The sequence below is a fragment of the Streptopelia decaocto genome (assembly GCF_964273445.1).
Source record: "Streptopelia decaocto genome assembly, chromosome: 1".
Taxonomy (NCBI): domain Eukaryota; kingdom Metazoa; phylum Chordata; class Aves; order Columbiformes; family Columbidae; genus Streptopelia; species Streptopelia decaocto.
This window is the reverse complement of record NC_138663.1, coordinates 156,900,170-156,914,128: the sequence shown is the minus strand read 5'-3', so window position 1 is coordinate 156,914,128 and position 13,959 is coordinate 156,900,170. Positions and strand designations below refer to the sequence as shown.

At 35.6% G+C, this 13,959-nt stretch overlaps 1 protein-coding gene across 8 annotated transcripts in view; it reads right to left on the bottom strand.

Moving 5' to 3' along the window:
* DOCK9 (dedicator of cytokinesis 9) overlaps positions 1-13,959 on the bottom strand; it is a 125,291-nt gene that overhangs the window by 55,512 nt on the left and 55,820 nt on the right. For all 8 annotated transcript variants that reach the window (XM_082063009.1, XM_082063013.1, XM_082063015.1 and 5 more), the window contains exons 9-22: positions 13,566-13,633; positions 8,886-8,960; positions 8,652-8,792; positions 8,102-8,302; positions 7,775-7,897; positions 5,479-5,561; positions 4,923-5,045; positions 4,063-4,142; positions 3,793-3,980; positions 3,605-3,670; positions 2,897-2,989; positions 2,528-2,651; positions 1,905-2,026; positions 439-525 (exon numbers count right to left, since the gene is read on the bottom strand). In XM_082063009.1, the coding sequence (XP_081919135.1) occupies positions 439-525; positions 1,905-2,026; positions 2,528-2,651; positions 2,897-2,989; positions 3,605-3,670; positions 3,793-3,980; positions 4,063-4,142; positions 4,923-5,045; positions 5,479-5,561; positions 7,775-7,897; positions 8,102-8,302; positions 8,652-8,792; positions 8,886-8,960; positions 13,566-13,633 (1,574 nt within the window). The remainder of the gene's footprint in view (positions 1-438; positions 526-1,904; positions 2,027-2,527; positions 2,652-2,896; positions 2,990-3,604; positions 3,671-3,792; positions 3,981-4,062; positions 4,143-4,922; positions 5,046-5,478; positions 5,562-7,774; positions 7,898-8,101; positions 8,303-8,651; positions 8,793-8,885; positions 8,961-13,565; positions 13,634-13,959) is intronic.

Sequence of the window (13,959 nt, the reverse complement as noted above, 5' to 3'; positions counted from 1 at the left end):
TATGAGAAATTTCCAGTGATTTTTTGAATACCCATTATACAAACCACTGCATATACTTGCTTCAAACCAACTGATATGCAGAAAATAGCATACTTAATATTAGTTATCCCAACCAAGCATAATATGTATTTTATGAGCAGCTATAACACAACTCATTGGTTTCTAAATATGCCAGTAAATAGACAACAAACAGGAAAACTCAGACTGGAATGAACGACAATGTTAGATAAAAGGCTCACATTTTGAATAGCTTCCATTTAAGAGCTGCTGGTTTTCACAGCTAATGTGAAAGAGAGATACCATTCAGAGTGTTCAAGAGACAAAAAAAGTAAGAGATCAGCATAGTGAGTTTAAGAATCTTCCCAATATTGTATATACCTATAACAAACATGCATTATTCTTTAAACTTTCTCTAGTTTAATTTGTTTTATAACTCACCTGTGTATACACAGTTGACACCAGATGAGTGGATATTTTTAACAGTTGTTTGCCTCCATCTACCCATTTAATTTCAGGACCAGAATGCTGCATGCACACATGTAGAGGAAAAGTAGAATAATGTAGCAGTATATAAGAGTAAAATAATTTGATTATAGTACCACAAACAACACCTTTTTTATAATAATAGTTTGAAGAAATGTGTGCAATGAATAAAGTCATAAAAAAAAAGGAAAATTATGCAGGCAATATTACAAAAAGCATTTATGAAGCTTAAAATGTTGGGTTTTTTTTTAAAGTCCCGCGGTCATTTCCTCACTGGCTAATGAAAGAGCTTCTTGGTAAGTCACAGATTTCACGTTTCCCCTACACCTCTGCAAAGAAATGCCTGACTAGAGAAAAGTATCTATTAGTGTTCAAAGAAAAAAACAACATAAGAAATTCCACAGACACTGACACAGTCTAAACCTTAGCATAGGTCACTGATAGGTAGCAGCCAGTGCTTCCTTCCCATCCCACTTCCAAAGAACTGAGAATGGGAATGCTCATCTCTCTACCCTGATACCAATTAGAGAGAGATTTTACTGCCAGATCTACAACTAGCCATATTGGTCCTAACCTTCTACCCATGGGCATGAGCAGAAACAAACACCAGAGGCATAAAGAATACACCTACGATGTAAAAAGATGAAAGATGTGAAGGAGACGATGGTTGGAAAGCTTACAGCAGAGTTTAAAAAGGAGAAGATGGTAGAATAGGAGGAGAGCAGAACCTCTTGCTGTTGATTTTAGGTCTCTTCCTCCAAAATGACTCAATTTTGTCTCTGCATTTTATTTTCTTAGTCAAATCCCCTATCACATTTTACATTTTGTATGCTCCTCGTTACTGTTTTTTGCAAGCTTTCTGCTTTGAAAGATACAACCATAAATTCTGGTAGTGAATTATAAAGATCACAGAAATCAAGATGTGAGAAGACGACTTTTTCAGGAATAAAAGACTTACTGAAAGGAGACAGCATGAAATGCTAAAAAAAATTCAGTAAAGGACTTCAGATTATTTGCATATCTTCATAAACTCAAAATAGTTTAATATGTTTAAAATATTACTGTAACATCTATTTAATTATTACTATAAAAAATGAAACAAACATTTCCTAAGTACATCAGCTTAATAATAACAGAAATAAGCACTTGACAATTTAAACAAAAAATTACATTAGAACAGGTTGATTCAAATTCTTGTAAATGAATGTAGTCATAAGTTTTATCTCCCTTTTCCATTTGAGTTTGTTTGTTTCCTCCAAGTCACATGTGTAACTTTTGCGAAGCACTCCATTTCAACCATCAAAGAATAAAAATTTCCACTAGAAAATGACTTAAATCTTATTGGACTGAGGAATCACAACTAAACCTTCTCTCCACATCTTTTTTTTTGTTTATTTTTTAAAAGATTTTATATAACATACCTTTCCAACTCCCACTTCTTGATAACTAAGATAGCCTGATGGAAGATTTGCTGACACTGGAATGTGTTGCTCATTGGTCACCACTCTTCCATCTTTTAATAGAGGAAGCCAAGAATACCCAACTACGGAACATGAAAGGCAACTCATCTTAAATAAGTCATGAATCTTTACATACACTCTTACAAAAGTCTTACTGTACAGTTATATGTAATTAATAAATCAAAAAATGTTACTTTAAGGGCCAAATGATTTGGACTCAAATGATAAAAATAATTTAAAAGGCAAATAAATTGTCATTGAGTTTGAAAAAACACACATTTGAGAGATGTTCTAAAAGAACATTTGAAACATTTATACAGACTGAAAGATCTCATTAAATATTTCTTTTAATTTAAAAGGCGTGTAGATGAGGTTCTTAGGGATGTGGTTTAGAGGTGGACTTGGCAGTGTTAGGTTAATGGTTGGACTCAATGATCTTTAGGGTCTTTTCCAAATAAAACTATTCTATGACTCTATGTAATTAAAAAGCATCATATGGATCACAAAAATCATGGGCTGCCAGACAAGTATACTTCATAAAAACTCCCCAGCAGTTACTGAAAGCAAAGTATTTGTGTACAAACCTTGTGTTTCAACAACATCTTTCTTCTTTGTACTCCCTTTACTTGAAGTATCACAGCTGACATGGTAGAAGGTGAACAACAAATGGTGCTTTTCATGTAACTGAGTGGGCAATTCTATTTTAATCTGAAAGGCAAAGAATCACAATCTTTGCAGAAGTCTTCAACAGGAGCTTTATTTGTTGCACACTTAAAAAGCAATTCCAGCATTTATGTTATTTGAGGCAAGATCGAGAATCACATTTACAAAACTCACAAAAATTTAAATATTATAATTAAGAAGAACTTTGCAATCCTCAAATATTTTCTTGCATTTTTTGAAACTTACATAATACCTAAAGCAGTAAAAGTTACCTTAGAAAGGTAGCTTACCTCATCATAAAACTCTGGATTTTGTTGGTGATGCAGGACAGCAGCAAATGCACTTCTAGTAAACACCGGCCCACCTGGCCTACCATAGATACACTAATAATAGAAAAAAGGAAAAAAAAAAAAGAGGGGAAAAAAAAAAAAGAAAAAAAAGAAAAACACATCTGTGATCCTCTTTTGCTCTCAGCTTAGAATCTGTTTCACCTAGTATTTGAAATATTTTAACTTGTATTTAACTTGATTCCTTTGCACAGACCTGGGGATTACATGATCAGTAGTCTCCCTGCTGTGCAGTAGAGCTGACACTGTGATTTCACCTCAGGGTTCCTACACGTTTTTCTACTTCTTTCCTTCCAGCCACCTCTTATACACTGTGGTAGCTCATAAACAAACACAGAGCTTGGCTCTGCACTTGATCTAACGCTTTACTGTTTTAACTTGAATTCCTCCTGTGGAGTAGGCATAAGCCACCCTTGTTTGGAACAAGTTTATCCTTGGAATTTTTGAAGATATAAAGAAATGAAATGCTGTGAGGGTCCTTTAGCAATCCTTTATATCAAAAACAAACAAATCATCTAGAAGTTAACCTCATAACAAAGGCAAAAGGAGGACAGAAAGCCACCATCCCAAATTAGCTAAATTAATCCAGTACTACTGTACTAGTTAGCTACTGTTCACTATTTTATGACTCACAAAAATCAAAAGACTAACCTTTAAAGGCAAAGAATCCTCTTCATCAGAATCCTTGAACTCAATGCATACGGCAATATTTCTGGCCTAAAGCGGCATTAAAAAACAAAACCCCAAACACTTAATTGTAAGGATCATTGCAGAAATATAATACGTAAACAATTTAGCCAAACCTGAGAAAGAAGAATGCCCAGTTTTCCTGTACTCGCCTTTGCAAAAGACTTTTGACCATCATATTTCAAGTGCTTTGGATAAACATAGAGATGATTGTTGTATATGGTGAAAGGCTGCGTGTGTCTTGGTATACAGGGAACAAATTCTTCTATCTCAAATGTAACGTGTGTCTTGGTACTGTTTTCAAACTGTTTCATGGGGATGTAGGATGAGTTAACATAATCTGAAAATACATTAAAAAAACCAATAAAGAACTGAAAAGTAAAAGCCTGAATGTCCATTTAACAGTGTTTATTAATACTTACTTGGAAAATCTGGTGACACATTATCAATTGTAACATCCAAATTTCCTAAAATAACAGGAAGTTTGGCCATCTTTTCAGGTCTATAGGAAGGAAAAAAAACCTCAAAGTCAGGCTAAATGCAAAACTGTCAGATGCCAGAGAAAACAGATAATAGGAAACAGAGGCAAAAGTAATATCCTGAAATAGGAGTACGAGAGGAAAGGTGGTTTGGGGGTGGATGACTGATCTGGTCTTGCTTTTTGCCTAGATTCAGAGTTTTCTTCTCCTTTAAAATTTTTCTCTCTCAAAAAAAAAAAAAAAAACAAACCAAAAGGCTTGGTTTTCCACTCACAAGTGTGGAAAAGGTTAAGAAAAAGCATGAAGTTTATTTTTAAATCAAAATTAAAAACGCACAAGAAGTTTTGTTTGTCAGCTATCATTTGCATCAACTCACTATTATTTGCAGTAAAGAGGGGATCTATAAGTAAGCTTTTTAAATCTCAATGGCCAGTGATAAGTATCTATGGTACTGGGGCAAACTTGGGAGAAGAGCTAAGGGGAAGAACAATCAGGAAGTTAACAAAATGTGTGTTCTACTCTGTAACTTTTCCCTAACTCCTCCTAATTTACCAAACACAGCAAAGATCTGTAGCTTGTCTGAAGGCCTTGATTAGATCTAAATAACTTCTATATTTGAAGTGAAAAAAATATAAATACACATATCAAAAGATAAGATGCTCCAGATCAGGACCATAACAAAAAAATGGTGGGGCTTGGGGAGGTGGAGACGGTGGAAGGCAGAGTGTTAGGGCACAGTTGTGTTGTGTTGGTTTTGTTTGTTTGCTGTTTTGTTTTTATTTAAGTGGGGACGTTAAACTTACTTCCTGAAATCTGCTAACAATTTCAGCATGTCTTCATTTGAAAGTTTATTACTGTCTTGTCTGAAGAGAGGAGAAAATCTTGCATTTTTGTCCAGGGTTCCTGAGGCATCTTTAAACAGTGTCCTGAAAGTCAAAATCTTGCTTTCAGCTGAGTTTAAGAAAGTGTTGAAATTCACTTCAGAAATGTTTTTTTCAACAAATTAGAACATATTGCACCACCTTTCATATTAAGATCTAACACTGTTGTCATTGTAGGTAAGTTTTATTTGTTAGACTGAGCTATTTATATGTTAAAGTGTGGACCATTTCATTCTTAGTAAAATAAAAATTATTGACAATGGAAAACAGTTGGCTATATATAAAGGTTTGAATAATAATAAAATCAATGTTTTAACTTTTTTCCTACTACAGAGTGTTTGTCAGAAATCTTTAGTTAATTGAAAGTAAAACAAGAAGTCACTTAAATAGCACATTAAGTTTTACAAGAAGTGAGATGCAGAAAATAATGCTCAAGAAAAGTCAGGAAAAAATACAGATTGCCAAGATCTGTCCTCACCTAGCTGCCCAGGCAAAAGGCATTCTGTATTGACCTAATCTCTGGCATGCCTGCTTAGCATTCTTCAAAACTTTCTGTGCAACCTGCAAGGGACATAAGAAATAGCCATGTTTTAAAATCTCAAGCCTTTCGCACCATTAGTTCACAAGAACTAATGTCCACATATGGACAAAGATATGAATCGGAAAATCTTTAGAAGGTTAATCCTATGTACGCAAGTAAAAGATAAATGAAAATACCTCTTATTAATTCATTTCAAGTTAAGCAGTGCCTCCTGATTTCACAGCATTTCATGTGTGAAAATACAGACACATACACCCCTGACAATACGTTTTCATTAAGTAAGAAAAAAATGTTTCTATCAAACTCACTCAAAAACTAGAGCAAAATTCAACTAGTTTTTAAGAAAAAATCGTGACTCCAGCTAAAAACATTTCCACCACCCACTTCTCCCCTATTCACCACCCACTCTGTGTACCAGAACACATTCCTGCAGAGTAAATAGTAAAATACTCTGCAGTACTTGTATTACATGTACACACAGAATATGGGAAGGAACTGTATGAAGATCACATAGGCAATCCTACCTATGGACACTGCAATACTGTTCTCACTAAAACTTTAAATTTTTGGTTTTATTAACTTTTAAGTGAACAAACAGTTCCACTATATAGAACCAACATGTATAACAATGAGAACTAGAAGCCCACTAGTCTGAGATATTCAACAACAAGCTCAACCACTTGAGCGAAAACAGAATCTGCCGACCGAGCAGTGGGCTTCTCTTTTCCAGAAACAAACTTGTATGTGCCTACATAGAGCAAAATTATTTGCCAGAGGCAGAAAAACACAGAGTGAACCTGCCTGAATATTATGCCTGATCTAAGCTGTTGATGCAATGAAGAGCTATTTCTACTAGTGTGTTGTTTGAGCCAACTCTCCATTATCCTTTCCTGTAAAAAGGGGGAAATTGCAGTCAGGAACATAGAACCTTGATAAGTAATCATCATTAATTCACTGTATTCAGTGTTTAAGGGGAGAACAAATGACCTCTTGGCTACAGAATCTGCTGCTTCCGTTTTCCTTTTTTCTTGTCCAGAGCAGTAATTCTGCAGAGAACTGGAACTTCCCCCACTGCGCTGATGCACATGGAGGCCTATACAGCTGGTACTACTCTGGTTTGCTAAAAATTCACATAGTGTAATCTCAGAGAACAAAAACAGAAAAAAAAATTCAAAGTAATTGTTCAATTGTATAAAATTATAAGCAAACGTATACCAGGAATGGACAGCCTAAGTTAACATAGACATGACTATTCCTATTGGCTGCTCTTGCAGTACATGGCGACACAGGGCTGGCACTCAGCATCAAATTTGGGAACACTCGAGCTTACTTAAACTTCCCATGTGGCTCAGGCCCAAGACCACCAAAATCAGTGACTCAGGTCAGGTTTGTTCTACCTCAGTAACAGTCAGCACACACTTGAAAAGCAGACTCCTAACATACAAGGCTGCTGTTTTCCAATGACAGCTGAAAAAAAATTCTCAAGTATTCCTGGAAAAGCAAATCAGCAGCCTGATCTATATTAAGACGAAGTGAAAAATACAGGTTTTTTTATGTATAGCTTAGCCAGCGTTAAATCAGTAGGAAAGAACTGTGTTCCTCTGCAGAGACTGAAAGTTAACCCTTGCTTCTTCCCTTTCACTAGCTGAAAACCAAAAACAGGAACAATGTCAAAAGTAGCTGACATTGCTTACAAAAAAAACCCTTTTCTTCTAGTGTTCTGGTCTAACTATTTAAGCATAACTGTAAATCAGCAAAATTAAAACTCTATTTCTTCAGTGACACACAAGAAGTAGCAACTGACAAAGCTTATTGTAGATATGTTTCCAAAAACATTAAAATGTTATGTCAGCCCAGACTTCTGTAAAATTAGGATGGTTCCATGGTTTATTTCCAAAAGTGATTTTGAGTTCTATCAAATTTTCAAAGCATTTAGTACATAAAAACAGATGCTTAATGAGCTCAATGGTTCTGACAGAAAAAACAGCAAGAAGGCAGAAAAACTTACAGTAAACTATGGTCATCAAAAAGTGACACAAAGGAAAAGTTGATACAGTAAATAACATGCATTAACTAAGAGATAATAGCTACTAGTAATAATTATAACTTATTAAATCAAATCATCCAATTACCTGACTTTTATATAGAAGAACTAAGCTTTATTGATCTTTCTTAATTTCAGATCAGTCTGTCTTGCCTTACCATTTTTTTCATGTCTCAGAAGATAACGTACCTTTGATGAATCTGAGCTTTTCATATATGGTTCAGCACAATGTGTAATACTTCCTTGTAATACTTTTTCTATTCTAGCCACAAGGAAAATGTCAGTATGAGGACACGTGACTGAGAATATTCCCTAGGAAAAAAAAGCAAAGAGGGAGGGAGGGAAGAGATGAATATAAAAGGAAAATGTACACATACTGTCACATTACGTAATAAAAAGCCATCCAAAGCATGTAGGAAAACTCTCTACTTGTATCCAAAATCTATTAATTATTAGTATCTATCTATAAATAAATCTATTAATCTATTAATAATTCCTTAGGTTACTAGGTCTTACCTGCTTTGGATATTGCAACACAGTTTCATGAATGTCTTGAATTCTGTGTAAGCTGTCACCACTGCCATTCATTATTTGTGGAGACGCATTGGATATCATGTGCCTTACTGAGGGGTGGTTCAAATCAACATGGAAATCTGCTGAAATCTTCCGATTGTTTTTAATATCAAATAGAGATAATGTGACGAAGAAAGGTTCTACCTAGACATTTAAAAAAAAAGAATTGAGCGTCATTGCTGTAAAAATGTGTATGACAGGAAGATGTGTAAAATTTTATAAACAGTTATACATGGCCATCCTTCTAGATATTACTGACAAGACGTAGAACACAGTAAAAGAAAAATTCCACTTTCTACACCACAACAATAAGATTAGTAGTAAAGTTACTTTTAACAGAATTTAGGCTCTCACTTTGATTTAAATAAGCAGAAAAAAACCCACAATATAAGTTTTTCAATCACAGCAAGGAATTCCTGCCATTAAGAATAGCATCAAACTATTAAGACAGTCATTACAATATTAACAGAAAATAATTAGATTAATTATTTACATTTGTCGTTGGTCCTTCTTCATTTTCTGCAACACAGCTTTGTAAATTAAAAGATAAATCATTACACTTCACAAGAATTTTTTTTCCAAATTTCTCTTCAAATGGCTTCACTTCTGGATCAATAGCAGAAAAGTCAAGTTTCTTTAAAAAGAGAAAAGAAAAATTAAGTTGTTTCTCATCTCAAAAGGATCAACATAAAAGAAAACAATACGCTTCCTTGTAAAGAAGTCTAACCTGTGCATCTGGATCCAAGGCAAAAAGTTTAACCCTGCTTTCACTTTTCAACTTGATTTCTGCTTCTCTGGTACTCTGTTCAAAATAAGAAAAAAAGTCTTAGTATTAAATGAAAGTTGTTTTCAACTTTATTCTTTTTTTCTGTGATGTTCAAAGCTTTATGTGTTTTTAATTCATGCACTCTTCTCTTCCTAACTGAGCTTTGTAACTCCTTAGTTTAAATTGCTTGATTGTGTCCGAGTAAAAAGCGAGAGAAGGCTACTGTCCTCCAAGAGCTTCTCCAGGCCTAAAATCGCAAAAATGTACATCAGTAACAGGTAACCTTCCCCGTTCATGGGAAGTGTACTTCAGTGTAGATCATACAACATTTTGCTTCCTTAAACAATAAATAACTTTAGTAACATTGTTTTATTAAAAAAAAAAAAAAAAACAACTTGTAGTATGAATGTAGGTTAAAGTTCAGAGCTATCCTGAGATCTTAAGATTGCCCAGGAAACAACAGGTTACCTAAATTAAGAAATACCAACAGAGCTCTTTTTCTTGAGGTTTTTGTTTTGTTTTGTTTTCTTGAGTTCTACTGCCAAAGAAGTGGTTTTCCTGTAGGCAGATGGAAAAACCCCCCAAAACTTCCAAGAAAATAAACTCCTGACACTTAAAAAGTTACTTTGCAGAGTACACTGTACACCGATCCTGCCTGGGATTTGTGGACACCTACCTATTAACAGAAAAACAAAAGCAAAGTGGAACAAAAGAGAATGTGAAAACTGATGGTATACATAGGTTACTTCTTAAAAAAAAAAAAAAAAGTATTATTTAAAGAGTATTCTATGATTTTTGAAGTCACAGGACATGACAAATGTACATATATTTATGCCAAAACTACGCATGTAGGAGAGCTGCCATTCCCAAAGTAGTACCTGGCTAAACAGGGATACAAACTATTACATTACAGACAGGTATCTATTTTTGGATCAGCCTGTACAGGTTAAAAGAAGTTACCAACCCATAATGCTCATCACTGACCGCCAGCTGGAAGTGATGTAAAAAACAAAAGAAAACCAAAACCACCAAACACACTCACCAAAAAAACCAAACAAAACAACCACCACAAACAAAAGAACACCAGCTCTAAGAGCTCTAAATCCTATTTTACATTTATAATAATAATAATTTTTAAAAGAATTTGATTTAAAGGATGCATTACAGAAGAGGAACTTTGCAGGTGTGATTTTGAGTAGAAATGCTCTAATGGATTTCATTTGCTTTAACATATCCAGAAGAAAAGCCAAGAGCTGCTGTGAAGGACATGACCCAGACATGTGACACCAGCGGAATATTGGCAAGACTTTGCTTGTTCAACAGCCAGTATAATTGAGAAATACAGGACTTACCTGTGAAGAAGTTGAAAGATGGCAAAAAGGTTGCATGTATGTTTTAGAAAGGGAATAAGTCAGCAGCAAGAACTGAAGAAGTAGATGACAGGCTAGGGGCAGACCTGCTGGAAAGCAGCACTGCAGAGAAGGACTTGGGAGTTCTGGTGATCAACAGGCTGACCATGAGTCAACAATGTGCCCTTGTGGCCAAGGCAGCAAATGGTACCTGGGGTGCATCAAGAAGAGCGTGACCAGCAGGTGGAGGGAGGTTCTGCTCCCCATCCACTCTGCCCTGGTGAGGCAACATCTGGAGAACTGTGTCTAGTTCTGGGCTCCCCAGTTTAAGGAGGACAAGGAATTACTGGAGAAAGTCCAGTGGTGGGCTACAAAGATGATTAGGGGCCTAGAGCTCCTTCCCTGTGAGGAGAGACAGAGAGCTGGGTCTGTTCAGCCTGGAGAAGAGAAGGCTGAGAGGGGATCTCAGTGGTTATAAATATCTCAAGGGTGGGTGTCAAGAGGATGGGACTAGACTCCTTTCAATGGTGCCCAATGACAGGATGAGGGGCAGCGGGCACAGACTGAAGCACAGGAGGTTCCGCCTAAACATGAGCAGAAACTTATTTACTTTGAGGGTGCCAGAGCACTGGAACAGGCTGCCCAGAATGGTTGTGGAGTCTCCTTCTCTGGAGACATTCAAGACCTGTCCGGACACATTCCTGTGTGATCTGCTCTGGGTGAACCTGCTTTAGCAAGTAGGTTGGACCAGATGATCTCCAGAGGTCACTTCCAACCCCAACCATTCTGTGATTCTGTGATCTGGTCATAGGAGCAAGAGAGAAACTGTTTCAGCTAAAGCATCTTGAATAGTTTTAGATTCTTTGTTTTGTGAACTAAATAGAAAAAAAATATGCATTTTTGACTAAAAGATCAGGTGCAGCTGGTCAGAAGTCAGGAACTGAAAATGTATGGAGTCATTGACCCTATCTACAGCACAGCAGCAACTCCATTCCATTTCCACTCCATTTCTTTTCCTCATCTGTAAAATGGTGACAATGTTTTCCTCAGGAAACACTGGAACCCATAATGGTTATGGAGGTACCTGAGCACACAGATAATGATGGTCACATAGTTAAAGACAGAGGCCTAATTTGTCTTCTCTGAATATTAAAAGCAAAAAACAAACAAAAAAAACCTAACAGCAAAAACAAACTTACAAACCTACATTCAACTCTTGGTACTTCAGTTACAGATAAAAGGAACATGAAGTAGGCTGAACAGACAGACTGAGATTTGTATGCGCACATCTGTGCACCAAAGTGCACAATCCCACCTTTTTTAGTTTATGTTACAAACTAATAGCTTTTGATAGGAAAAAAAAAAGAAGGCTTGGAGATGTATTCACAAGGGTTAAACCTTTCCTAGGAAGATTGTTTATTCCCTTATTGTCAGGTGCTCTACAATCACCCCTGAAGGAATTTGTCTTTCCTCATAAGGATATGAGGTCAGCTATTGTGAAAACCTCCTCCTAGAACCAACAAAAATAATAGAGCAAGTATAAACTCTTCTAAAAGAACTCTCAATGCCTTGAAAATCTTCCACTGGGGAAAAAAGAAACAAGCCCAAATAACAGCTGAAAAGACAATACAAGAAAGAACAGAGGAAACAAAAAATCCTCAAAATAAATGGCATGTTTATAAAGTAATCAAGTTACGGCACAAAGAGTGTATTTATGTGAATGGTCAGATTTTTCCCTGTACTTTTCACTGAAAAAAAGGCTAGAAACATATATTAGAGCAAATTATTTTGAAAGGTCATGTTTAGTAAAGAAGAACTAGAATGGGAAAACCAAAAAGCTTATTTTGCAGGAAACAGAAATTTAAATGGGTTGTAACCTCGGAACAAAAAAAGCCAGTGCTTAAAGAGCTAGGAAAAAAAAATAACACGCTAGAAAAATACCTAGGCTTAAAGAGCTACGTGCTTCCCATCAGAAGGTTATGGAAACAGGAAGCAGCATTTGTAGTTCTAAAACTACATGCAGGTGCTGCAGTCCTGAATAGAAGGAACCTAAGCATTCCAATAACTCTGACTATAGAGAAAGAAAAATCTTCCATACAACAAGAACACCTAAATTTTATATTTGTTTCTGGAATAATTTTTCAGAGCCTCATCGAAGTTTGCTGTTTGATGCTTACAGTTCTTCCAAGGAAAACTTGATTATATGCACCGCAATCAAAATCAATTTCCAAATACAGCCATGGCTGGAGTTAGATTATCCCATAATAGCTTTTTGTGTACATGTGCTAAATAGATTATGAAGCAGTAACAAAAAGAATTAAGTCAGCCGACCAATTTGGCTGCTAAATTCTGACTGTATCTTTTGATATGTTAGCTATTGTGATAGAATTTGTTGTATAACTTGTTCTCAGTTTATAAGCTGGACTTCCTTCAGGAGTAGTTAGTAGGTGAGACAGGTCCTCAGAAAAGAAAGGGGGAGCATTGCAGAGCACAGTCAAGCAGAACCGTTTCAAGACTGCAGGCTGTGTCACACAGAAGGACTAGTAAGGAAGTTACAGGAAGGAGTTTGGATTCTGCAGCTTCAATAGAAAAAGGTCGCCAGGTCCAGTCCTTAGGTAACTTAACAAAAAGGTTTTCTTTAGTGAACTCACAAAACTTATCACAACACACAAGTCCCTGATATAGCAGAAACAAAGCCTGAAAATGGGCTGAGGAAGAGTAACTTATTTTCTATTTACTTCTATTTGATTTTATTTTATCTTATTTTATTTTATTCTTATTTCTACCACACCTCTGTGAGAACAAACTTGAAAAGCAGGAACTATGGCAATACAGGAAGTATCCATGAACTTGCCAGCTCATTACAAACACAAACATCCTAAAATACGTTCACATGATCACCGCTATTAAGCTCCTCTGGACTTCTAACTATAAAAACAAAACTTGAGTTTAGCATAACTAGATTTCTATAGAAATACTTTTGCACTTACCTGCATGAAATAAAACAATGCAAAATACGCAAAGACAAACTGATAAAATAATACAACATGCTGCTTTTAAACAGCATGTCAAGATTCATATAACCAACTTTAAGACAGTAGCTAGTTTGCTTCCAAGAGCAGAAAATGAAGATCAGTAATCACATCTATTCACAAAACAGCTTCGAAGCTTTCAAAGTGTCACACACTGACTGGAAGCCAGAAGCTTCCTAAGTTTCCTTTACTGAAAGTTCACATGGCTAACTTATGTTTATTACTTTATATCTTGAGTTGGAATTTACAATATATATTACCTTGGCAATTTCAGGATAGTAGTTATCAAAACTACTTGATGAGCTTTCCAGTTTGCTTTGTTCATCATCTGAAAACACAAAACCACATATAAAAAAATTTACAAAAACAGATGAAAAACAAACAAGCAAAAACCCCTAAGCTACTCACAATATGCCATAGCACAAACATTTCTGCTTTTTTTAAAAAATTTTTAATCCTACACTCTCAAAAATGATAATAGTTAAGCAGGTTGTGGATGGCTGAAACATTTATTTCTAACCTTACCTAGAACACAGCTTTAATCTTAATTTTGATATCTGCATGGCAAAGGGGATACTCAATACATAAATTTACATTAGTCTTTCCACTATGCATTGTAACTTGATCTTAAAACAAGTTCCCTCTGTTCATCAG